Source organism: Psammomys obesus, unplaced genomic scaffold (assembly GCF_907164565.1).
Source record: "Psammomys obesus unplaced genomic scaffold, mPsaObe1.curated_primary_1811, whole genome shotgun sequence".
Classification (NCBI taxonomy): domain Eukaryota; kingdom Metazoa; phylum Chordata; class Mammalia; order Rodentia; family Muridae; genus Psammomys; species Psammomys obesus.
Genome location: NW_026590490.1, coordinates 243,154 through 269,550, shown reverse-complemented (window position 1 = coordinate 269,550; position 26,397 = coordinate 243,154). Strand labels below are relative to the sequence as shown.

Below are 26,397 nucleotides of genomic sequence, written 5' to 3'. Positions count from 1 at the left end.
GCCACATTTCTACTGAAATGTGGCATTAAAGAAGAGGCATGCCACCATACCTTTCCCAAGACTAACCTCATATAAGCAGAGGACCCTTAGCATCTCCAGACTTACTTCTTCTAGAAGGTGTATCCTTTTAGTTAGGAGATCTTCCACCTGTTGCACCTTCTTCCGAGCATCTTCCTCCACCCGCTGGACTTCGGAACCACCCCCTCCTGCTAGGCTCTCCACTGCTTTGCTGCAGAGAGACAAAGGGCATGCCACAGTCAGGCGCCTGTCTGATGGCAACTTCACTAGCCCAAAAAGACATGGGGTATTTACCAGTCATTTCTCCCATTTCCTGAACTGAATGTATTAAAAAAAAAAAAAAAAAAAAAAAGACAATATTTATAAGTAGGAAGCATGTGGTAGGAGTCATCCATACTCTTATCCCACAGGATACTTACTAATCAGCATTCTAACACACAGCCTTTCGGGAACTGTCCACCCAAACAGAACCATTTGTGTATATTAGTGAACTAAACTGATCACTTATTACACTGAGAACACCCGTTAGAGTCAGTAGAAATACATATCATCTTAAAGCCTACACATTAATTCATTGTATGGCCTAACAATCTAAATCTTTTCTGACGTAACACATTTGATTGATAACACCAACAAAGATCTGAAAAGAGGTGCCTTGTACAAAGCAACCACTCACTAAATGTCATTACTGTGGTTTAATGGTCCCTGAAGACAAACTCTTAGAAAGGGAATAACTGAGTCCAAGGGTAGGCATTCTTGATAGCAACTGCCATGTTCCCACCAATACTCTCCCACCAGTGGTATAGGAAAGGTGGCTTGGGAACCAACAGGCGAAGGATCAGTGTGCAACAAACAGATCTGTGAGGACAGGGCTTGTATGCTTCACCTTACACCAGCCCGAGGGCAAGCATTTTAACTACAGTGAGATCGAGCCAGTGCAGGCTGCTATTTTGGGTGTTAAGAGGGTATGGGTGCAAGACACCTGGACCTGGTTGGTGTTTCTGTGATGTTAATCACCCACACGACACTCTGCTGTGGCACCTTAGGAGGCTCTCTCTCCGTAGGATAATCAGGGGCGGGCATGACACTAATAATCAGGGCAGCATGAGACGGGGCCATGACCAGCAATGCAGAAAGAAAAGCAGTGGTGTGGCCACGAGACTTCAACTCAAGCAGCCCTCGCTGCGCTGTAAATGACTGCAGTCTCCAGAGGGAAACTGAAGAAATGGCTGAAAGAAACTAAAGCTGGCTTCTCAAAAAAAAAAAGAAAAGAAAAAGAAAAACCACCCTCTCTACCACTTGCCTCCCTAACCTGACTTAAGGAGTCTATAAAATTCCCTAACCCAAAGCCCTGTAAGTAGATGCTCACACACTGGGTCACATGGACACATAAACCATTCATCTAGAACAGTTCCACCCAGGGCTGTGCTGGTTATCCAACTCTCCCACAGAAATCACTTGCAAATAAAGGCCTTACTTATACCTAGTTTTTCTTTCAGCACGGCTTCAGAAGGTCATCATAATATCACATTAATGGAATTCAGTGTGAATAACTGAAACGGAGAACACCAGCTCAGGCCAGACAGATCTGCTTCTAAATTCTCACTCTATTCCATCCCCAGTGTTGCTCTGGGTAAATTACCTAGCCCCAGTAAATTAGTTGTTACACCTTGGTCTCCTCATGTGAAAAATGAGATGATTACCTCTTGGAGCTAATGGGCTACCACACAGGGTCCTCTGCAGCCTGCCTCAACACTCTGCATGAGCGCTCCTCATATCCTGCTGTGAGGCCTCCCCTTTGAAGCCAAGGCAGCACAAGCCCTGCTGTGCTGCTGAGAGGCCTCCTGCTACCCCTCTGCTGGATTCTGAGCTTAGAATAGATCATCCCCTGGCCAGAACTAAGGCCAACATGCTCACTTCCTGATCCCTGCCCTGAGTGTCCTCAGGCCCCCCCACACACACACACTCAGCTCATTTCTGGAATCAGTGCTGTCTCTAATTCACAGTGACTCACAGTCATTTCTATCATTCCTCAAGGGGCATTACAGATGGTGAAAAGAATTCCAAACTGACCTCCTCTCTTTCCCAAGCTATAGATAGAGAGTTTTCTCTTTCTGTCTGTGAATATGTGGTATATGCACACATGAGTGGGTGCTCACCCATACATGTGTTTGGAGGACAAAGGATGACACTGCTTTCTATTGTTCGCCATCTTAATTATTTTTTAATTTATCTATTTATTCATTCATTCATTTTTGAAGCAGGGTTTCTCACTAAACCTGTAACTCCTTAAACAGCAAGCCCCATCTCCTGTGACACCCACCACCATCATTAGGGTTGCAAACACTTTACCTAGATTTGATACCAGACTCAGGTCCCTGTGCTTGCACAACAAACACTCGGCTCACTGCGTATCAATCCAGCCCCTAAACGGATGCTTCTGCTCCTGTGTTCACAGATGTTTTAGCCCTGGAGTTTTACAGAGCCCCCGTATGGCCCTGCACTCTGCTGCACTCTGTTCTCCCTCACATCAGCCCAGATCTTATCTTCTCATTTCATAGCCTGAATCGCACATGCTGTCAAAGGCTGTACAATTTTTAACAACTACTAGCATTATTCAGTTTGTTGGTGTTTTAGTTATACCAATAAAATATATTCACAATAATAAATGTTCCAACTTTTCATTTATCATCTTTGTATTTTACAGTTACTGTAGCAATAAAATTTATATTCAGCAGTATGGTGCAATTTTCCTCTGCTAATGGAATTATTATTTTTTGTTTGTTTTAAAGCTACAGAAATAAAATTTACTCCCAACAGTATGACTGCTTTTGTTTTTAATGTCCCCTTATTGTAACTGATAAACAGAACAATGGCAAACTAGCACAGAGATATGTTTACTTCACAGCAAGGCAGGGAGGGCTCAGGAGCTGCACTAGAACCAACCTGTTACCATTCTCTGGGTCTCAGCTTTCTCTTTACTCAAATGGGGAACACTGGAGGCTTAATACAATTGCCTAGCACTGTACATACAGGTTTGTGACAAAGTAGGTTCTGGACCAATGTTAGTTTTCTTTCTCTACCCTTTTGTTTTTCTTTTGTTGAGCCTGGCAGGCAGACTATCAGACTTCAGAGGTCTATACCAGCTTTCCATGCAATGCTAGCGAACCTTCCATAAATACTCCCTTCATTACCATTTTCTTTTTTAAAGATTTATTTATTTATTCTGTCTGCATGTGTATACCTGCATGCCACAAGAGGGCACCAGATCTCATTATAGATGGTTTTGAGTCACCATGTGGTTGCTGGGACTTGAACTCAAGACCTCTGGAAGAGCAGCCAGTGCCCTTAAACTCTGAGCCATTTCTCCAGCCCCCTTGTTACGATTTTCAGCCTTCAACATTTCTTCTGGATTCCTTCTATTCAAGCTAGAGTTGCTCTTTTTCTATGTCGGAGCCCAAGTTTTACCCTTTCCTGAACCAAAACCCAACTCCACAAAAAGAGGACTGACAGCATTTACATTAACAATAAGACTCCATTAACATCTACCACAGACACACTGATGGGTTCTAGGTAGTATGGCAAAAGGGAAAGAAAGACCCATCAGCAGATATGAGGTAGACACTGAAAGGCCACTTAGAGATACTGTGCACTCTGTATGTCAACACAGAAACATGAAAGAAAAAAGAAAAAAAACAAAAAACCTGTAAAGCCTAGTGCTAAAAGGCATATTTGAAACTTAATCTCTAACTCAAATTTTGACTTTTCTAAAACCTCCGCCTTGATTGGAAAGATGGCTCAGAGGTTAGGAGCACTGCTTATTCTTCCAGAGGTCCTGAGTTCAATTCCCAGCAACCTCATCAGGGCTCACAACCATTTATAATGAGATCTGGTGCCCTCTTCTGGCACTCAGGTGTACATGCAGGCAGAACATTGTATATGTAATAAATAAATCTTAAAAAAAAAAAAAGGAAAGAAAAGAAAATCACACTTGAAAAATTAAATAAATAAAAACCACAGCCCTTCTTTTCAATGGCTCTCCTTTATAAAAGGGAGGCACTCCTTGAGATTTTGGCTGAATAATTGTGGGATTGAAGCCCCATGGAAATAGGGGTGGGGGGGAGGCACAGCTGGTGTGGAGCAGGAGTGGGGTCCAGTGTGCCCAAGCCTGAAAATCTTGTATCCAGAGATAGGAGTGGGGACTTATCCCTCCCCTGTTCCTGGCCAGAATGTCCACGTGCACACAGTCCAGAACCCCTCACTTTTGCCCACACCAGAGTAAGTCACATAGTCACAGCCAGGTTAAACTTCCCTTCTTCTTAAGGTCATGTAAAGCAAACACTTGGAATTCCTCTTCATGCAAATAAGGCATTCCCAGCACCTTAGCCCCAGACAAATAATGTACACTAATCCTAAAAGCCTCTACCCACTCCCCAAAGGCTTAAATAGGCTTTGTCCCCTGCCAATTACATAAGCTGCTCATTTAAACCTGTTCCACCTGAGGTCTCCAACACTCCCAAGCCATTCCGCCCTTGATTTCCCTCTCAAGCAAAGAAGACATTTACTGACAGGAACCAGATGTGATATGTGCTGTAAGAATCCTTGTCTGTACCTTTTAGAACAAGGAGAAGATGGGAAGGCACTGGGCTGGGAAAGCTAAGAAGGGAAGACATATGTTTACAAGAAGCTAGAGAAGCAAGAATAGCCGGGGATCCTCTGGGATGTGTTGGGGACAGAGGTGGTAGTGAAGAAGTTAAAATGGGTAAGTCAATCAATGTGAACATCCATCAACAGGGCTCAAGACTTTAACTCTAGAGAGCATTTCCTTGTATGGTGGTTTGAGTAAGAAACCCATAGGTTCATGCATTGGTCCCCTGGTAGCACAGTGCTGGTAGCACTGTTTGGGAAAGTAATAGAACCATGCTGGAGAAAGGCTTTGAGGTTTTGCAGACTGGACCTACATCTTGTTTCTTCTTTCTGCTCAGGTAAAAATGTGATCAGCCAGCTTCCTGCTCCTACCATACCTTCCCTGACATGATGGATTTGATCCCTCTGTAAATATAAGCTAAAATTAACCCTTTCTGTCCCCACATCATTTTGGCAAGGTATTTTATCACAGCAACAGAACAGTGACTAATACCCTGACATCATCCCATCATCAAGGCCTGTGAATATACTTCCTAGGAGTCTTTCCCTTTAGCCTACTATCCATGCCAGCATCCAGCTCTCACCTCACCTAGTCTCCCTGCAACCTCACAATCCCTCTTCCACCCAACAACCTTACCAAAAAATCAAACTCCATACTATGCCTCTTAACTTATCTGACCTTAGAACAAAGACTAGAATCTCTAGTGTGATACTATCCTGCTTCCTCAGATTTATCACACCCTCTTCTTTGACACATCTCCATCCACTCACCTCCCGAATTCTAATGGCATCTTGGACTTCACATTAAATGTCACCTTCACAGGCATACCTTCCCTCCAGTGTTATACACATACACACAAACACACACACACTGCCACAACTACAAACTCTCATAGTTCCCTTTTTTTCTTTCCAGATCTTCTCTCAATCTGTGGTCATACATTTGCCAATGTAAATTTCACATCGTCATCATTCTCAGAAGCATGCAAGGCTTGAGTATCTGGATCACCACTGTATCACCAGGAGCCTTGTACAGTACAACACACAACAGCCATTTGATAAATAGTTTCTGAATAAGTTAACAAAACTGGTCAGATCACAAAGGGCTTTGAATATAAAGCATGGCAGTTAGGAAAACACACAAACATGAATGCAAGTACCCAAACACACCATCCCGAGTGATATTGCTGAGAAATGCACACAAGCTCTCTGATGAGGTGGGATTCCCATGTATACAAACTTTGCCTAAAACAAGTGCTACCCAAGGTTTACAGCACTGAGGCAATGAGTATGAAGATGACCAAACTTGGGTATTGATCTCGGGCCTGGTACTTCAGAACCCAAACAATGAGCCATTTCCAAAAGAAAAAAAAAGTGATGAGAACAAAGATTATGTTAGCCTGGGTAAGTTTATTAATTTATCACTGATTCAGCGACACTTAGAGGAGAAGCCCAGGCCTGGAAGTCCCTGGTCTGACCCCAAGCCACAATAGCCAACTTCTAGCCACTAGATCCTATGGTAACCCAGCCCAGAGTGGTGCAAGCATGTTCTTGGCCCTCCACACCAGAAGTTTCATCGCCATGACAGGGGAAACACTTCTATACAGATTTCCAAGCAGACTTTGAAGACCGCCTCGGAAGACATTGCACTTTCCTGGGGCAAAACTGAGCACACTTTGGTATCCCTACATGCCACATTCCATTGCTACACCTCCAAAACACTTCACTTGCTCACAATGCATCTTGAAGTAGTTGAGGTTGGGGCACGTCAGTGTCTCTGTAGATCTTCAGTGTGTGGTGCTAATAATTATGTGATAAACATTGATGGATATAAGAGGAATCAATGAGTCTATTAAAAAATATTTGAATAAATAAAATTAATAATTTTCTAATAATAATTTTCTAATTCTTAAGCATTAGGATGCCCTTTAAATAAAACATTAAAAGAGTTCCTAGTACACACACAGGCTTAAAACAAGGTACTGGCTGAAGCCCTCCCCCTGCCTCCATGCCTCCACTCAACCAGAATCCCTTCCACTCACAGGCATTTTCATCAGTGAAAACAAATGAACTCCTTAAGCAGCAACACACTTAACAACACAGGTGACTTGACTCTCACAAACACAAAAGAGTACCTACTATACAATTCCATTTATATAACGTTCAAAAATCGGTAGAAGTAAGCAACTGAGTTGAGAACAGTGGGTCTTGAGGACAAGGGGATCCTCTGAAAACATGAAGGAAAGCAGGCTTCCTGGAAGCTTTCCGGTTCAGACAGGAGCTGCACATATGTGCTTGCTTCATAGAAATCCACAGTACCCTTAAGTCTGGTTCATTTTCCCATAACTGCATTATACTTTAAAAACATTCAAATAACAAATAATTAAATAAAAAGTACAACTTCTTGGAGTCCTCCAAAGCCAGTCAGAAAATGGTGGCTTTAGAAAAGCACCTGGCTGTGTTTTACTGCCCAGCCCAACACCCATATGTGGGACCCTATCAACAAAATCATGGGGTAACATGTACTCACGAGGCTTTGAGGAGCAACTGATCTCTCTCCTGGAGCTCTCGCTTCAGACTTTCCACTTCCACCTTGAGTTCAATGTTCTTTCAGAGGTGATAAGATAAGAAAAGACAAAGTTTAAGGTGATGGGAGACACAAAAGGCTGATGGTGGGCAAACAGATTCTGGCCTGGACTGACTATGCCACACTTGTAATAGCAGATGTTAGATTCAAAACCCTCAGCCCTGAGGCAAAGAGAAAAAGGAATTATTAAGTACAGGTGGTCTAAAAAGAAAGCCTTGGATTTCTTAAGACTTGGAATAATTATGTAAATGTTCCAAGTGTCTAACAGCCAGAGCATTCAAATATCTAGGCATAAATGTCATACAAGTGAGGCTGATTTAAAAATTGTTTACTCTCCACCAAGCAAATTTACAGTTTGTTTTTCCCATTCAAAGGCAATTACTTCTAGTTGTTTACAATCATGCATGTGGTTGCTGCAGTGGGAGCATGCTACAGATCTAGATCTAAAAAGTAAAATAAAATAAAACTTGTAAATGGATAAATAGGAGGCCACAACATGGCCTGTCTTCTTTCAGTTTGATTTCAGGACATTTACAAAAAACAAAAACAAGAACAACAAAGGTGGGGAGTTGTCTCTAAAGGTCTTAATCACCTTTTCCTTAAGGAAGTTACATGGCTTTGGGCTCACAACTCACTCACGTGTGAACACTAAGACAGAATATTTGGCAGGAAGTAGCCAGTAGGGGGCAACAGAGTAATGGGGGATTCTGACTTAGCCACAAATGCAGGACAGACAATGCATAAAGAATGCACATGGTGGAGACTTGGGTACAGCCTGCAGAGGACTGCCATCAAACCAAGATCTCTCTGAATTCTCTTAGTTTTGAAATAATTCTCCTCAGTCACATATGTATTTTTAAAATAATAAGACTTTCATAAAATTACAATCAAAAGGACATGCCTCCTTCCTTCCTGCCAAGTTGCCCTGGGGAGAAGAGCAGCCCAGTCAATGGTGCAGCCCACACAAAAAGACCGTGGACGTGGGGTCTAAAGGACATGGGCCCCTTCCCAGGAGGAGATGGCAGCAAGTAAATGAACTCATTTATTTAATTCAGAGACACCTGAGTGGTGACAGACCCTAGCACTAAGGACACTTAAGTCAGTAAGACAGACCCAGACTCTGTCTTCACAGAGTAAAGCTGCTGGCAGTGTGACCCTGTGCCTATCCATAAATGACAAGTCCCAGGGATGAGAAAGCAGAGCTTCGACTGTCCAGAACCAACAATGTTGAGAGAGGAACAAGGTGGGGACTAGAGAACCAATTAAACATTGAGAGAAGCCTTTGCTGCTCTCTTTACTGTCAGACAGGAGCTCAAGAAGTCTACCTTTGAGGCAAAATTTTTCTCTAGAACAAATATCCCTTTGCATAACAGACAAGACCCTGAGTGGCAGTGCATAATGTCTTCATGTGTGCCTCAGCTCCTCCACCAGTTCCCACAGGGCAGAATGGGGGTGAGAATGATGCAGTGTAGTGCTGAGGCTTGTGCATGAAACAAACATTAACAGTAGCATGCCTATGTTCCCCATGCATAGTATCTCAAGTTCTAACTATGTGTGTAGAATGACAGCCATTTCTACACCAAGAGTCAGAATGCCTTCAAAGCACAAAATGGACTATTTTAAAGCTATAATAGAAAGACTAAAACAGCTCTTAAACTACTATTGGAAAAGCTATCTAAGAAATCATTAAATGAAAACTGAAAAAATGCAGAGCAGAATATGCTGGCACTTATGTAAAGGGGGGTTTGACACTATAAAACTCCTCTACACAAGGCATCAACATACACTGGTTAGATACAGGGACCCAGGGATCAGAGTAGAATATCTTCTTAGGACACATATTTTAGTATTTTTTAAATTCTGAACCTGAACCATACATACCTACACAAAAGCTTGGTGCAGGAGATAATTAAACCAGGCCATCCAGTCAATGAAAAAGAGAAGACGAAGTAGTACTTTGAGGTAGGCAGCCTGCTCAAAACCCATTTTATATCACCCTGACAGCAGGCAAGTTACTGATAATCCCCAAACCTCAGTTTCCTCACTATAAGACTAGGATAATCTCTACTGCCTGGGACTGTCCTGAGAATCCTAACCCTGACCAATGTGTAAGAGCTCCAAACAGCTGTGGACCCAGCGGGCAGCAGACAGCTTGATGTCCTGCCACCTGATGTCCTGAGATGTTTGCCCACAGTGGATACAGTGTGCTTTAACTATTGGTTCCCTTGCAATTCTCATTGCATCACCACTGCCTCCAGAAAAGGGCATCTTCTTTGTCTTTCCACCCTGACACTGCAGGAAAACTGCCTTCAGGAACAAGGAAGCTTTTTAGCTCCTGAAAAGGCTCAGAAGCACAGTATGATCCCTTTTCAAGAAAGCCTGTATAGGGCCCCCACCACCCACCACTGAAACTCCAGGAGCACTCCTTTCCTCCCTTCAAAAGTTTCCACCAGTACAAACTTCAGAGGAGAGGAGATGGAATAATTCCCAGGCCAGGGGCTAATCTACCAGCAAAGGCTAAGAAATAGGTACCTTTGTACTGTTTGGATTCATGGCAGCTCTAGAAAGCCAAATTCTTCTTGCAACTTTCTGAAACAAAGTTTGTTTACAGACACAGACCTCCAGGTTAAGACTTCAAATGAGAAGAGACTTCTAACAGTCCTAAGCAAGCACACAGGGATGTTAAGAGTCAAACTGCAGGAAATCTGACCAGCCTAACTCTGAGCGACCAAAAGTTTATAAGCCAATGATGGTGACTGGCCAGCACTGACTGCTTGTTGGAGCCATTCACCCATCACCCCATTTGCAACTGTCATCCTAGTTTCATCTAAACAGCACTTCACTGTGGAAGCAAGCCCAGAGGGCAGGGTGACTGGCTAGTCACCACTGTTTTGCTAACACTAGCATTCAATTCCAAAGCTATTCTACCATGCCACTGCCCATTTCAAAATAATAGATAATTATTAAAAAAAAAAAAAAAAAAAACTGAGATTAACTGTGAGTCAAAAAGATTAAAAGACCTCCTTGAAATCATACACCTGTTTACTGAGGGTTGCCCTCACATCATTCTACTTCCAATAATCAATCCAAATTAAATGACAAAAGCTCCAGCTACTCATACTAACCCTGAGAACAAATACCAGTCAAATGTCTTCTGGGAAAAACTATGAGCAAAGAGTAGCCAGAAGTGGCTACTCACCGTCTTGCAGATGTGCTCTGTGGGGCCAGCAAACTCCTGCTGCATCCTCTCCTCAAGGAAATAGATACGGAGCTTTAGATTGAAGTTCTCCTTCTTCAGCTCTGTGATTTGCTGCAAAGGAAGGGCAAGACAATCACCTGACGTACAGCAGCTGGGCCAAATGCCAGAGAGAGCTTACCTTGGCTGCAAGGATATCAATCCCCAGAGCAGGTGGTTCTCACTGGCCAAATGTAGGACAATCTGAGCATCAAAGTGATAACAGGAATGAACAAGTGAAAAAGAAAACATGACACCATAACAATGGGAAAAGGGAGGACATGGATGGGGACAGGGAAGGGGAGGGGAATGGAATAGAAAGGAGAAGAGGGATGGGAGAGGATTAGATGGAAGGAAAGAAGAGAGAAATAAAGAGACCAAGATCTCTTCAGAAGAGAAATCAGTTAATAAACAAGACAATAGGAGTCAATGTTACATAACTTTTACAGTAATAATGACTTAAATAAGAATCATCAACACTTTAAATGGCATCAAAGGGCAGATCACCAAAGAACAGAACACTCAAGATCAACAAATCCCCCACAGATGTCTTACTAGTTCCAAAAGAAAGGGAACTTGGCAATCTGGAATCTTACAAATACCAAACTTAATCAAGAAAGTATAACTTTTATCACCACTGATAGATCAAAGCCAAGTCACAAGCCTTCAGAAATAAATCACTGAGAGCAAACAATTCATCTGAAGTGCTCCAGTCTGCAGTTATTAACCCAAATCCCATCAAGGAGTCAGTCAGAAGAATCTAAGTTGATGGACTATGCAAAACAATAGACCTGAATTCTTCAAAATCTGTAATGAGAATCTAGTGAAAATGATGGGGTAGTCTTCTAAACAAACAGAGGTTATAGAAACAAGACTATATAGAAATAAGCACAATGAAGGACTCTCAAATGTGTGCGTATACATATATGTATACACATGTATATTGTATACACATGTATATGTATATTGCATATGGTTATAACTATGGAAAAATCAGAAAACAACTCTCTAGAAGAGTGTCCTAACAAGAAGACGCTTACCAAAGCATATTAACATGCTATGTGGTGGTATCTGCAGCTAAAAAAAGAGTGCTTGGGGAGGAAAAGAAAAATACAGAAAATTTAAAACATTAACTGGTGAATCTACAATGATCTATAATTTCACAACTTTTTCGTGTTTGAAATTTGACAAAATAAGGTGTGAGGCTATTACATGAAGTGATATTTACTCACAGAATGAAATGTGAGCAACAGATGGGGTACCTTTGGCAGGCCCATGGCAAAATATACCCCTGAGAAATTATGCCACAAAACAGATCTAGCATAAGGGGTTTATTACGTTGGGGGAGAGGAGAGAGAAAGGTAATGGTCTAGGAGTGGAGACATGAGGGAGAGATAGAGGCAGACATGCAAACAGACAAACAGGGAGACACAGTGAGGAAATGGGAGAGATTCACATGAAAGAATGCAGAGGGCTGATAGAGGATGGCGAGAGAGGCTTTTATGTGCAGTGCCTAGCACATCTGGGGTACCTGGAAGCAACAGGTGATGATATAAGCTGCTGCTAGGTCCCTGAGAACAGGTCAGTGGGAATTCCTATTTACTAACATTGAGACCAAATTGTATAAGCAAGTATTGACCTAGATAACTTAATATGTGGAGCCAAAACTCTTAATCTACACCATTGTACACAAGTCCAAAGTTCACAACAGCAGTAGAAAAGCTGGGCTCCTATCCTGCTATGACTCCAACAACCTGATCTGCCACGAAGACCTCACTGACTAGGGGAAATAGCTGGCATTTTGATTCACTGATCTGAATTCTGAGCAGGCTAACAAAAAAAGATAGCCTAACTCCAAAGAGGCAGGAACCTACACTCTAAAGTAATATCCTGTGTCAAAACAAGCAACACCATTCTATTTAAACAGCTAAATGTTTTCAAAGTCTTCTCACCATCCCCACATTTTGCTTCTCTGCTTCATGCTCTGAATCTCTGCCTTGCACAGGGGAAAGGGGGATTCCCCTCCTCAGAACTGTAGTCAGGAATGACAGAAGCACAGGTAGAAAAGGACTTGAAATGAGTCTAGAATGACCTAGAATGACAGTTACCTGGTGGAAAGGAAAAGTGGGTGGCATTTGGGAATATCAATGAAGGACTCTTCTGGGATACTAAAAATAATGTTTTTATAATAATCATCACTCACTGATGATGGTTATGGAACTTTTTTTTGGTTCCATAACCAAACTATGCACACATATGAAACATGTATTTTATGTATCTTTAAAACACTTCAAAAAGTTCCTGAGGTCAAACTGTACATTGTTAATTTAAATTACTAAAGTCAACAGTCTATGGTTAAATAAATCATACTCAGTGGAGTATTACAAAGACATAACAAAGAAAGAACATTTGGTGTACTCATTTGGGAAACATTTCCAAGATACATTGTTAAACAGAAATGCTATAGCATACAACATTATATATGGGAGGGAGACTATTGCTTACATAAAAGAGGAGAGTAAAATGGGAAAAGGAGAAATGATAAAATGGTACAACATTCCAGTTAGACTCTGATCTTCTGTTTCTTTACCTCTAACATAGGAATGATAAAATCAATCTCATAAGTTTCTGTGAGAAGAAAATAACATATCTGACTATATAAATATCTAAAAGCTAAGCCAAGCATGGTGAAGTTGTTGGGAACATGCAAAAGAAACTTGTTCTGAGTACTGCTGTTTTTGTTTTTCAGACTCCATTCAATCAGAGGGAAAAACTAAGTTCAAGGTCTCAGGCCCTAAGGGGGCTGGGGACTTCCCAATAGCTGAACAGCTTCTATTGTAAGGAGACAATTGTCTGAGTTCAGCCATCTCAAGGACAACTTCTCCATCTTGCTGGCAGAGTCAAACAAGTTCATGCGCTGAGACCCAGGGACCAACTCCTACCCTGATTGGTGGAAGAATATTAAAAACTTGGCACAGATATTTATGTTTTACAAATTAAATATTGTGTGATATTCTGGCTCAGAGTTGCAGCTCAGCTACCGAGTCTGTCTGTGGCTCTGATCAATCAGTAGTGGCTTGATTACAATAAATCTTTGTCATCTGTATTGACCTGGTGTTTGAGTTATGTTGGGTTTAAGCATATCCCATTACAGTGCATGCTTGCAATCCCAAAACTCAGGAGGTGAATGAAGGAGGATGGTAAGGAAAGGCAGCCTGAGCAACATACTGATGTCCCAAACCACTTCCACACTCACGAAAATAAAAATAAAATAAAAATGTAACACCATGTGCCTTGAAATGAATGACTCAGAAAAGGTATCAGCATAGAAATAGATGTTATAAAAGAAAACCAAACAGAAATTGTAAAACTGGAAACGACAATAGCCAAAAGTGCAACAGCCAAATAGACTCAAAATAGAGACAAACATGAATTCAAATTAGCAATATTCCAAGATAAAAGAGCAAAAAGAAAACTTGAAATTAATATAACCTGAAACAATATTCAAACTCCAATGTTCATCAAAGTCTCTAAAATATTAAAAGATAAATAAAAGAAAGAGTATCGTTCCAGAAAAAAAAAAATACCCAAAGAAATAATTTAAAACATTCTGTTTGGAAAATAGCTTAGAAACTCACACCTAGACAATGGTGAACACTAGCTACAAAAGCAATGTTTGAATGCCTGAGAAATTTGACACATTACATGTAGAGGTAGAGGTGATGATTCAATGGGCAGTAGATTTCTCTTTTCATCGCAGATAGATAGGCCAGGAGTAGTGGAAATATTACAAGGCTGAAGGAAACTGTCATGCAAGACTCTACACCAAGGAACAACACTAAGGAATGAAGGTAAAAACAACTGACTCACAAATACAGGAAAATAAACAGATCAATCATGAACAGACCTGCTCTACAGGAAACAACAGAGGAAGTTCTTCAGTTTGAAAGGAAACAATACCAAAAGAAGTATGCAACCCTGAAGTGGAAGAAAAAAATGTAAATTGTGAATATCTGCATTTTCAGTTAGAAAAAATATTCAAATAAAAAGCCTACAAACTCTTTAAAATATATGTGACAGTTGAAGTAAAATCACAACATAGTCCGGAGAAGGTGTCAAAGTATGTTAACACATTTAGGAGAAAGACTATAGTAACATTTTTCACATCTTATGGTGACATGGAAAGAGAAGGAGGGAGAGGACATGAAGGGCAATGGAGAGAGGGGGTGGGAAAGGAAGAGGGGAAGAAAGGAGGGATGAGAAAAAAGAGAAAGAAGTCATCTCAAAAAGCAACCACTAAAATGTCAGATTTAAAGAAAAACTATACAAAGATCTATTTAAAATGTAATAAAATATATTTAAGTGGAGTATGAAAAGTATTCAAATTTTGTAAAAGGAGGTTTAAAAATTTTTTAAAAATTTAAAAATTGTACATAAAAAAATGCCTTGGAATATATTTGACCCTGCTTCAAAAAGAAAGTGAGAGAGAGACAGAGAAACAGAATATAAATATAGATGTTGATAATTTCAATAGCAATTTCTATCAAATAATTAAATGAAAAGCAATACCAACAATACCAGTTCTTTTCAACTTCTTCCAGGAATGGCAGGTCTTTTTCATCTGGCTTTAAAAGAACAACATATTCTACCAAAGTAACACAAAAACATTTCAGGAAAACTAGACTAAATCCCTCATGCACATGAACACAAAACCTTTGGATAAAACTAGGAAATTGAATGTACAGATTGCTATATCATTAGACCGACCCCCAAAATACAGGGTAATTCACTGTTCCTCAGTAGGTCCACACAAGCTGCCACACTAACAAACCAAAAAATCAAAAAGAATAACCTCATTTCTGCACATGAAGAAAAAAACATTTGACCAAACCCAAGTACTTTACAAGAGAGGGAGAGTGACTCAGGAAAGCAGCTATTAGAAACTTCATTAACCTGCTAAAAGTTAACTACTGTGTGTGTGTATGTATGTGTGTGTGTGTGTGTGTGTGTGTGTGTGTATGTGTGTGTGTATGTGTGTGTAAGAAAAAATGAATGCTATTACCCTAAGACCAAGAATAAATTAAGAATATCTATTCTCAGAATTGTTATTCATCACTGTATTTAAAGTCTTGGACAGTATAATAAAGCACATACAAAAAAAAAAATTAAAGCATTCACATTAGAAAAAAAGAAAGTTCAAGGAATCTACAAAATGTCTCTGGTACCTAAAAGTAATTTTGGCAAGAACAGCATGTAAATATCCATTGTAGATCAATAAAGTAGCAACATATGACCATAAACTGAACTTTATAATTAACAGCTATAAGGGGTCCAAAATGAAACTCTTCAGTATAAGTCTAATAAGGCATACACTGTATGCTTAAAAATAGAAATTCCACAAGGAGAGCAACAGAACAAGAAAATTTGAACACAGGGAACTTCCCAAAGACTCATACTCCAACCAAGGACTATTCATGGAGATAACCTAGAACCCCTGCACAGATGTAGCCCATGGCAGTTCAGTGTCCAAGTGGCTTACATAGTGATGGGAAGAGGGACTGCCTCTGACATAAACTGATTGGCCTGCTCTTTGATCACCTCCCCCTGAGGGGGGAGCAGCCTTACCAGGCCACAGAAGAAGACAATGCAGCCACTCCTGATGTGATCTGATAAACTAAGATCAGAAGGAAAGAGAGGAGGACCTCCCCTATCAGTGGACGTGGGGAGGAGCATGCATGCAGAAAGGGGAGGTAGGGTGGGGTCAGGAGGGGAGGAGGGAAGGGCTTATGGGGGGATACAAAATGAATAAAGTGTAATTAATAATAATAATAATAAAAGAGAATATATATATATATATATATATATATATATATATATATATATGAAAGATTCTTAACAAATTCCTGGATTACAAGACTCTGTTTAACAAAGTATCAATTTTCCTAAAATTTACTTAAACATTTAACACAAATCCAATTAAAATACTAGCAGAAATTTTTGTAAACATAGGCAAGTTACATGCCCACCTTAGTTCTGTCATGTAAGTGATAGCAATCGAAGGATAAAGCAAGCTGGTAAGATGGCTCAGTAGCTAAGGGTGTCTGCCAAGGCTGAGAACCCAAGTTTCATCTCTAGAACCCACATAGTGGAATAAAAAACTGTCAAGTTGTCTTCTAACTTCCACACATGCACTGTGGTGCACACTGCCCATGCAGACATTCAAACAATACATAAGTAAATAAATAAACAAAAAAAAACAAAAAATAAATAAACAAATAGATAAATAAATAAGCAAGTACACAAACAAATGGAAGAAAAGAAGAAAGGTTAATCTTCCTTTCAACAAATTGTATTAAAACTGGATATCCTTTCATCAAAAAATTCACCTTGACCTAAATTACACCTTCAACAGAAGTTGATTTAAATTAGTTCACAGATCTAAATGTAACACATAATTTTTTTTGTTAGAAAAGACATTAAAAAAAAATTGTTAGGCTCTAGAACAAGACAGTTTTTTAGACGTAACACCGAAGGCATGATCCATAACAGAAAAAAAAATCAATAAATTGGGCTTCATGAAAATGTAATACTAGCTCTGAAAAGCAGAGAAGAGAATGAAAAGACAAGCTGCACTCTGGGAGAAAATATTTGCATATCACATATCTACATAGAAATTATATCCAGAATACAAATAGCTCTCAAAATGTAACTGTAAGAAAACAACCAAAAACCCAATTTTTCTTAGGGAAAAAAAAATGCAAAAGATTTGAACAAAAATTTCACAGCAGAAGATATGCAGATGGTAAATAAGCACAAAGAAACATTTCAATATCCTTAGCTTTTAGGGAACTACAAAATAAAACTAAAATGAGAAGCACGTCTATTACAAGGACTAAAACTATTTTTTAATTGACAACAGCAAATGCAGAAGGAAATGAGAAGCAAGCAGAATTGTCACTCTATTTGTGGAATGTAAAATCGAACAGCCACAACAATTAACAGTTTGGCAGTTTCTGACCAAAACCTACTGAACAATGACTCTACAATTTCACTCCTATTCATTCTAAAGAAAAGAAAAACCTATGCTCACAAAGAAACCTGGACACAAAGGGTTACTGCAGCTTCTCTTTTAAGCATCAAAAGCTGAGAAATAATTAAATGTCCTTCAGAACCATAATGGGCAGGTACACCAATAATCTGGAACAGCATCAGCAGCTATGATATGTAGACCATGAAAAGATTTCAAGAACATGTTACCATAAAGAAGCCTGTCCCAAACATTACATTAATGCATGTATGTGATATTTCAGAAAAAGCAAAATTATAAGGATCAAGAAAATGTGGTAATGGTTACAAAGTCTATACCTGTACACCTACACACATATAAAAACATTTTTAAAATCTATAATCATAGATATCTTAGTTACTTAGTTACAGGCGCACACAAGTCAAAATTCATCCAACACTTATAACTATTCAAATTTATTTTATGTAAATTTTATTCCAATGAAGTGGAATAAGGCAGATCTAGTCTACAGAGTGAGTTCCAGGCCAGCTAGGCACAGAAAAATGCTACCTAAACACACAAAGAAAAAAATAAAAAGCCAAGACAACTAAAATATGGTTAAAACAGCAACAGCTACACTTGGACTCTCGCACAGCTTTACATATGCATTGTCATCAGGCTTCTTCTTCAGCAATTTAAAAATAACTAGTGTCATATACTATCTTTTTTTAGAAGATTTATTTATATGTGTAGTGTCTGTATAAGGATATTACATGTGGATGCATGTATGTGTCCCTTTGCATGCATGTTCACGGAGACCAGAAGAGAACATCAAATATCTCTACCACTCTCTGCTTATTCCTTTGAGACAGGGTCTCTCCCTGAACCTGGCCTCAGATGAAACAAAAGCCAGCAAGCCCCAATGATAGTCCTGTCTCTGCTCACCTTGAAGCCTGGGTTACAGGAATGTAGAAGATACCTAGTTACATAGGTGTTAGGATCCAAACTCTGGTCCTCATGGCTGTGAACAAATACTATTACCTACTGAACCATCTGCATAGCCCATATACACTACTCTTTCTAATAGATACAGTTTTAGGATTGGATAGATGTAAAGTATATTATATGTTCAATATATTTCTTAAGCTTTCTACTCTTGCTCTTTTGTTAATAATACTTAAGGCTTCAATTTTGTGGCTAACAGAACAGCACAAGACACAATTGAAATGTTCACTAAAGCTCCTTTTAAATGTTTTAAGAAAACAGCATGTAAAACATTCATTCAAACAAAAGTCTACTGTGCCAGATGCTTCCTATAAAGAGAAACCTTATTCGATTACTCAGCTACAATATTTATGACTCATGCTCACATTATGCATAAAACTAAAATTCTTAATAACACTTGAAAAAAAGATTTGTCCTATTTATAAAGAAGATTTAAAAAAAAAAACATAAGGGAAAAGCAAATATGCCTTCATAAGGTGATACAAATGTCAAAAAGACCCAAATGAATAAAATTCGACACAACACCATCTTTGCAGCCAGCTGGCCAGATGGCCAGTCAGTTCTCTATCTAGCATCACTTCCCTCAAGCTTTCTCTGGATAGACTGGTGATTCTTCTGGTACTTCCTTCCATATACTCTCTGTTCTCCCCATCTTATCAACACTGCACTGCCCCACTGGTCATTCACCTTACCTCTGACAGAAGAGAAAACATCATCTCATGCATACTTGCATGAACACAAGAGAGAACTAAAACCCAGGCAGATGCTTCTATCAAGGAAAGAGCTTCACTGTCTTCAGTTAGACAAATCTGTTCATGCCCCTCTCCTGCCTAAACTTTTCACTGTGTTTTGTTTTTCCCATTACTGTCACATTCAAATATGCCCCAGAGCACATGATCTGGCTCTTGCCCACCTTGCCAGCCATCCGGGATCATCATCTCCCCTGTCAGTTTACAATGACTCTGTCTCACTGTCCTCCTTTCTGGTCCTCAAGCCTCAGAACTCTTCCTGCTGCACCTCTGGTGCCTGTGTCTCATTCTTTTCACCTGAGCTTCAGCATCATGACCAAACTGTAAGACCTCACATGGTCCTCATCTCAACCAGTCACCAAGCCATGTTCTGCCACAGCTATACCTCTTCACAATGAACATTCATAATACTTATCTACATGTTTCTTCTTTGTTATCATGTTCATTGTATAAATTTACTACAGTTCTGTGAACCAGGATTTAACTCTTTATCAGTTCCTTAGACTTAAGTACTGTATCAAGGACAAGTACTCAACCAGCATTTAAGTGAATAAATTAATAAACAAACACAATCTAACTACTTTACTAGCTTATAACCACAGTTTTATTCTGCCTATGTGCATCAGTCCTTCTACCTGTAAAAATGGGCCAGTATAAGGATTAAAAGAATGAGTCACAATATTCAGAATAGTGCTTACCACAGGATAAAAATTTAAACTACATTAGGAACTGGGAGATGGCTCAGTGAGTAATAAGTGCTTGCCACATAAGCTTAAATATAATTTTCTACAACCAAAAGGCAAAGATCAACACTTAGGTTGCCACTGACTTTCACATACACACCAAGGTACACAAATGCCCATAGTTATGAACACAAACACACACTCATACAAGCACACTTGCACATACACATAATATATGCATACTTGCTTTCAAAAAGCATGCATCATACATACAGAGAGAGATTTTACAGAGAAGAATTCAAACTACATTAATGTTCTCCTTGTGCATATTTCCCCTTTATAATAAATAAGTTCAAGGGGAGAAAACCTTGATGTGTAAAAACTGAAAACTGCTTGCAACACAAGAGGAATAAACACTCCAAAATATAAAATCCACCAAATATGACTTAAAAACATAGTGTTCAAAAGTAATCTAACACAAGGGCTGCATCTGCCACATTACAGCCCTTGGAAGCCTCTAGCTCACACTGCTGGGAATTGCAGTCATCTGAAATGAGAGGGTCCCATTTGCAAGATCTGCCTCTGGGTGACTGGCTTCCTCCTGCTTCCACTCTCCATCAAAGCCTTAGCTGTCTGCAAGTTCCCCCCAAAGGAGAAGAAAAAAAAAAAAACTGCACAAATAAGAACTAGGCCCACCTCAGCAGAAAACTGAGCAAAGGACCTTTTCCCCTTGACTGGCTAGCCAGGCCTCCAAAGCAAAAGCTCACTCTAAAATGTCATTCTTCCAAGACAAGGGCTCCAGGGTCACAGAAACCTACTATGCTGCTGCTGCTTGTGAGTCGTGTGACCTTGGGAAGATTATTTAACATCTTTGAGTCACTGTCGGCTCATCTATAAAATGAGGATAAAATCAATTACCTTGAAGGGATGTTGTGACAACTAAATGAGCTAAGCACCTGGCAAAGCCTAGCACTTAGCAATCGGTAAACAGGGCAGAGTTTTCAAAAGGAACTATTTCTCATGGCAGCACTCCATAAGCACAGCTTTGGGTTAACATCATTTTCTCTTTTACCCCTTTTGCATGTACAAATACTGTCATACCTCACAGAGACATAACGAAGCCCATGCGCTCTTGCCTCCCAAACTCCCTCTCTGGTGAGCAATAGTGTGTATAAGAATGTTCTGCCAACAGCAACCAAATGAGTTAGTGAAATGAGGAGGATGCTTTGGAATTTGTTTCGGATGCCAATATGCTCCCCAGAGTCTTCAAACCATCAAGAACACTTTTCTCGGCAAATATCTATTTATTCACAAACAAAACTGCAGCAGTAATATAATTTTAAAACTGGATTTCAGCCGAGTATGATAGCTCATGCCAGTAATTCCAGTAGTGAGGCATCTGAAGCTAGAGGATCACATTGAGTTAAAAGCTAGCCTGGGCAACACAGTAAGTCCAAGGTCAGTTGTGGGATAAGAAGGATGGGAGAGAGACAGAGAGAGAAAGAGAGAAGGAGAAAGTGAGAGGGAAAGAGGGAGGGAGAAACCTGTCTCAAAACAGAGCAAAAACAAAAAAAATTGAGGGCTGGAAGGATGGTTTAGTTGTTAAGGGCATGTATTGCTCTTCCAAAAGACCTGTGTTTGATTCTTAGCACCCCATCAGGCAGCCCACAACTGCCTATAACTCCAACTGCAGACGGAATTCCAAACCTTTGGCCTATTAGGGCATGTACAGACATGCATACATCCCCACACAGACACATATACGTACACACATAATTTAAATAAAATTAAGCCTAAAAAAGAAGCTGGTTTTAAAATAACTGAATAACATATGGAGCATAACCACCTCATCAGTCAGTTCTCTGCAAATTCTTTTCAGCCTTTATTCATAAATAAACATTTATAGCATCATAATATAGGTGAGTTCTACTGCACTCATATTACACCTTAGGTATGTTTCACGTTGTTGCAAAGCTAAACATAATTACCACTTTATTTAAGTACATATAGGTACTTTGCCTGCATGTATGTCTGTGCACTATATTTGTGCTAATCATCACTTTAAAAGACTGCATTATGACTGGAGAGATAACTCAATCAGCAAAATGTTTGCTTGTCATGCAAACATAAAGATCCAAGTCTGATCCCCCAGCACCCATCTTAAAAATCCTGGGGTGGTGGTGGTGTAAGCCTATAATACTACCACTGAGAAGGTAAAGGCCGGAGAATTCCTGGTACTTGCTAGTCAAATCAGTAAGCTCCAAGTTAAGTCAGAGACTAGCTGATTGCAAAAGATATTCTGTGTTGACCTCTGACCTTTACACACATACATATGCACATGAACATATTCAAGCATAGGCATAAACATGTCTGTGTACATACACACAAAGACTTCACTAAGTTTTGCTGACTTGAGTGAGAGTTGGGTTATACAGCATTACTCTACTGAGCATTCACTGATTCAAAGTATTTTACACTGGTAAAAAGTGTACAAGTTTCACAGTGTAAAAGATAGGGTCGAAACTCAAACCAGGCTCACAGGCAAGACATTTCATCTTTGCAACCTCCACTTCCTCATTTGTGAAACAGCTTCAAAACAAGTTCACTCCAAAGAGTCAAAGAGACAACAAATGTAAAATATAATTTCCCTTGTTCCCAATTTTTCACAATTATACACAATGTGGCAACAAATACCTTCATGAACAGAGATTTTTTTTTTCTTTTCCCTGCCAGTGGGTTGGATGTTTAGGATAAATTTCCCAAAAATGGATTATTGGGCTCAAGAGTAATTTTATTTTTATGACTATCAAACTCTCTTTCCAAATGGCCTTTTAAAAAGATTATAAAAATTTACACTGCCCAGACAACCATCTGTCCAGGTTTTTAGAGGGCATGGTCAGGACATGCAGAAGTATGGGAACTCAGAAGGATCAATTTAGGCCATGCCACTCCGCAAATCTTGTGCCCAATAATTAGCAGTCAAAGCCAAATTTGACTCCCAGACACTGCAAAGAACCCATGTCATATAGATAAGTCCAGAGAGTGGCTGCAACTATCATTCTACAGCTCTAGGATGGCCACTTTCACCTGTCTATCCTACCAGGTTCTTGTTCCTCTACCATCAAAACCTAGCAGTTCAGTGTGTCATACAGTCACTCAGTCAACACATGCTTGTTAAAAGTCTATTTTATTAGGTTCAGTGTTGACTACCAGACAGAAAAGTGACACATGTTAAGCAAGTATACAAATACATACACAATGACAAACAGTTGTAAGAGCCTGATTAAAAAGACAGGGTGAGTGATTGCTAGAGGACAGAACAGTGAACTGGGACACAGCATTAGGAATAGCCTTTCTAACCATGTCAAATTAAAATTAAGACACAAGGTCCAGATAACCAAGGAAAGGGAGATACAGTGTCCCAGGTCAGGGTGGGGCATCCATGAAGGTCTTGACAAAGGAGAAGCTGGATGTGGTGGAGAAGAATAGTCTACGTGATGGAGCACTTTGTGTCACAGAGATAGGAACATGAGCACCAAGCAACAGGGAGCTGCCAGACCACCTTGGATAGGACCTTGTGGATCATGGCAAAAACCTAGAAATTTTATTCCAAGGTCAAAAGGACCAGCAGAAAATAGAGACTGCTAGGCATAACTCAGGGCAGAGTCCATCAGCTTTGGGCAGACTTTACCCTTTCACAGGCCAGACATCATGCTACATCCTTTCTATACCAGGGCTCAAAAACTGCTATGTCACTCTGAGAAACTCTACTAGCTTCACTTCACAAGAGGTTCTAGAAGCCACCTATACGGGTCTACCAAGTCATCAAGTCAGACCTAAAGCCTAATTTTCATCACCTTCATGTCCATGCCACTGATATATCATAGTGATTCTTAAAGCAGTAGGGCTATAGGCATGGGGTGGAGGAAAAAAAGGCTGCTGTCCAGTGACAAACAACCCACAGCACAGGTGTTATACCAGCCTCCTTGCCAATCACATCAAACACTCAAACCTGATCAACTGCTTCAGCTGAGCCCAAGCTTTTCAACAAATAGGGATATGGGCCTTGACCTAAGAACTATGGCACCAAATTTTGGGCAGAGTGCAGGGAATCTTATGAAAGAAGTGGGAGATAGAAGGACCTGGAGGGGACAGAAGCTCCACAAGGAGAGCAACAGAACCAAAAAATCTGGACACAGATGTATTTCCTAAGACTGATATTCCAACCATGGACCATTCATGGAGATAACCTAGAAACCCTGCACAAATGTAACCCATGTAAGTTCAGTGTCCAAGGAGGTTCCCTAGTAAAGGAACAGGGAATGTCTCTAACATAAACTGATTGGCCTGCTTTTTGATCACCTCCCCCTCAGAGGGGTGCAGCCTTACCAGGTCACAAAGGAAGACAATGCAGCCAGTCCTGATGAGACCTGATAGGCTAGGGTCAGAGGGAAGGGTAAGAGAACCTCCCCTATCAGTGGACTCGGGGAGGGGCAAGGGTGGAGAAGAGGGAGGAAAGATGGGATTGGGAGGGAAAAGGGAGGGAGCTACAGGTGGGATACATAGGGAATAAACTGTAATTAATAAAAATAAAAAATTATAATAAAATTTTAAAAAAAGAACTCTGGCGCCACTGGTGGCTAAGGTCCAGATATGATGCAGAACAGCTTTTCAGCCTCACCTACCTAAGTTTCTCCCAACTCCTTGAAGAAGGTATCAGTAGAAAGTCAATCCCACTCTAGTCTCTACTGTCGGCTCCATGCCATTTTTATTTTAAGCCTGGGGAATCCAAAACTCCCATTTCCAGTCATTTATCCTCCCCACAAAGAATTACACAAATATAAAAGGGTGATATGTACAAGGATACTTACCACAGCCTCATGTTTAACTATGAAAAATGAGGAAACTGAAGGTCTCACAGGAGGCAAGCATGGTCCAACATACCCATATGAAAACAGGTACCTCACTGATGCTTCCATGAGGACCAACTGAAAGGGAAACCACTCATGCCACCCCCTGACAAAAGCCAGACTTGAACTCCTCTATTCATACCAGATGTGTGATGCTCCACACTCATTCCTATAGTCTGACCCCGCTCCTTCTATAGTAGACGGTACATCTACTTTAACCTTATCACCTTGCCCCCAGTTTTGTTCCCCTCAAAACTATACTTCTCCCTAGCATAGCTGTCCTCTGAGAGGTACCACCCAGCAGAAGATCGAAACAGATGCTGAGACTCACAGCCAAACATTGGGCAATGCATATGGAGTCTTGTGGAAAAGAGGGGGAAGAATAGAAGGACCTGGAGGTGGCAGGAGCTCCACAAGAAGACCAACAGAGCCAACTAATCAGAGCCCAGAGGGGTTTGCAGACACTACAGCACCAACAAAGTACCATGCATGGCATGCACCTAGCCCCCTACACAGATGTAGCCGATGGGCAGTCAGCCTTCATTTAAGTTCCCTAGTAGGGGGAGGGGGGCTGTGTCCAACATGGACTCTATTGCCTGCTTTTTTGATCACTTCCCCCTGGTGGGGCTGCCTTGCCAGGCCACAGGGAAAGAGGCCTGATGCGACTTGATGAGCTAGAGATGGGAGGATAGGGGGTGGGGAAGGAGGGGCTCCCCTTTTCTGAGTAACAGGAAGAGGGGGGGAAGAGGGAGGGAGGGAAGGTAGGAATGAAAGGAGAGGAGAGAGGGGGCAATGATCAGGATCTAAAGTGAATAAATAATTAAAAAAAATACTTCTCACATTTATAGACTTGGGTCATCTTTTGAAAGTACAATGCCTGGTCATTTACTTCCCCATCTATCAATGGTCTGCTTTCATCTTCAAGACAAAATTAGCAATGTAACAGTCATGAAGCTGACAGGCCTACCAACTTCCAGGCTGTATTTCCTTGAGATAGTCTCATTCTAAGCAAAACACTCGCAGTTTCCTGACTTTATTAACATGTTCTCTCAATGCTGCATGTGACTCTTTGCAAGCACAGTGTTCTCTAAGCCCTCTCCACTTGCCCAACTTGTTTGTCCCCCTGATATCCAAGGAGAGAACCAAATAGTGCCCTTTGCTTACTCACTTAATTACTCACTGTACCACTATCTTCCTATCCATCTTCCCAATCAAATCAGGACAGAGAAACTTACCTAGGCAGAACCCACAGAAGACTCCCCAGCCCCTAGCAGACAGCCTGATGTACATGTGAAAACATTTATTGAACAGATAAACTCTGCGCAAAACCACAAGGGGATGAATATCAGCATCCTTCTAAACTCTTGCTAAATGCAACTTCTGATGTCCACATAGTAGTCACCTAAGATTAGAACAAGAAAAGCATAAGTGTCCCCTTTAACTCAAAAGTGCTGTGCCTCCCTTCAATATTCATGACCCTCTAAAACCTACTTTACATGCCAAGTTCTTTTCCTATAAGCATCTCCCAAAAAGCTCAGAATACCACCACAGAGATTG

The 26,397-nt window shown here is 40.5% G+C and overlaps 1 protein-coding gene across 8 annotated transcripts in view; it reads right to left on the bottom strand.

The window, feature by feature from the left end:
• Nucleotides 1-26,397, bottom strand: part of Cdk5rap2 (CDK5 regulatory subunit associated protein 2) — a 185,793-nt gene that overhangs the window by 145,806 nt on the left and 13,590 nt on the right. For all 8 annotated transcript variants that reach the window (XM_055607530.1, XM_055607533.1, XM_055607534.1 and 5 more), the window contains exons 4-6: nucleotides 10,452-10,562; nucleotides 7,196-7,272; nucleotides 106-229 (exon numbers count right to left, since the gene is read on the bottom strand). In XM_055607530.1, coding sequence (XP_055463505.1) covers nucleotides 106-229; nucleotides 7,196-7,272; nucleotides 10,452-10,562 — 312 coding nt within the window. The remainder of the gene's footprint in view (nucleotides 1-105; nucleotides 230-7,195; nucleotides 7,273-10,451; nucleotides 10,563-26,397) is intronic.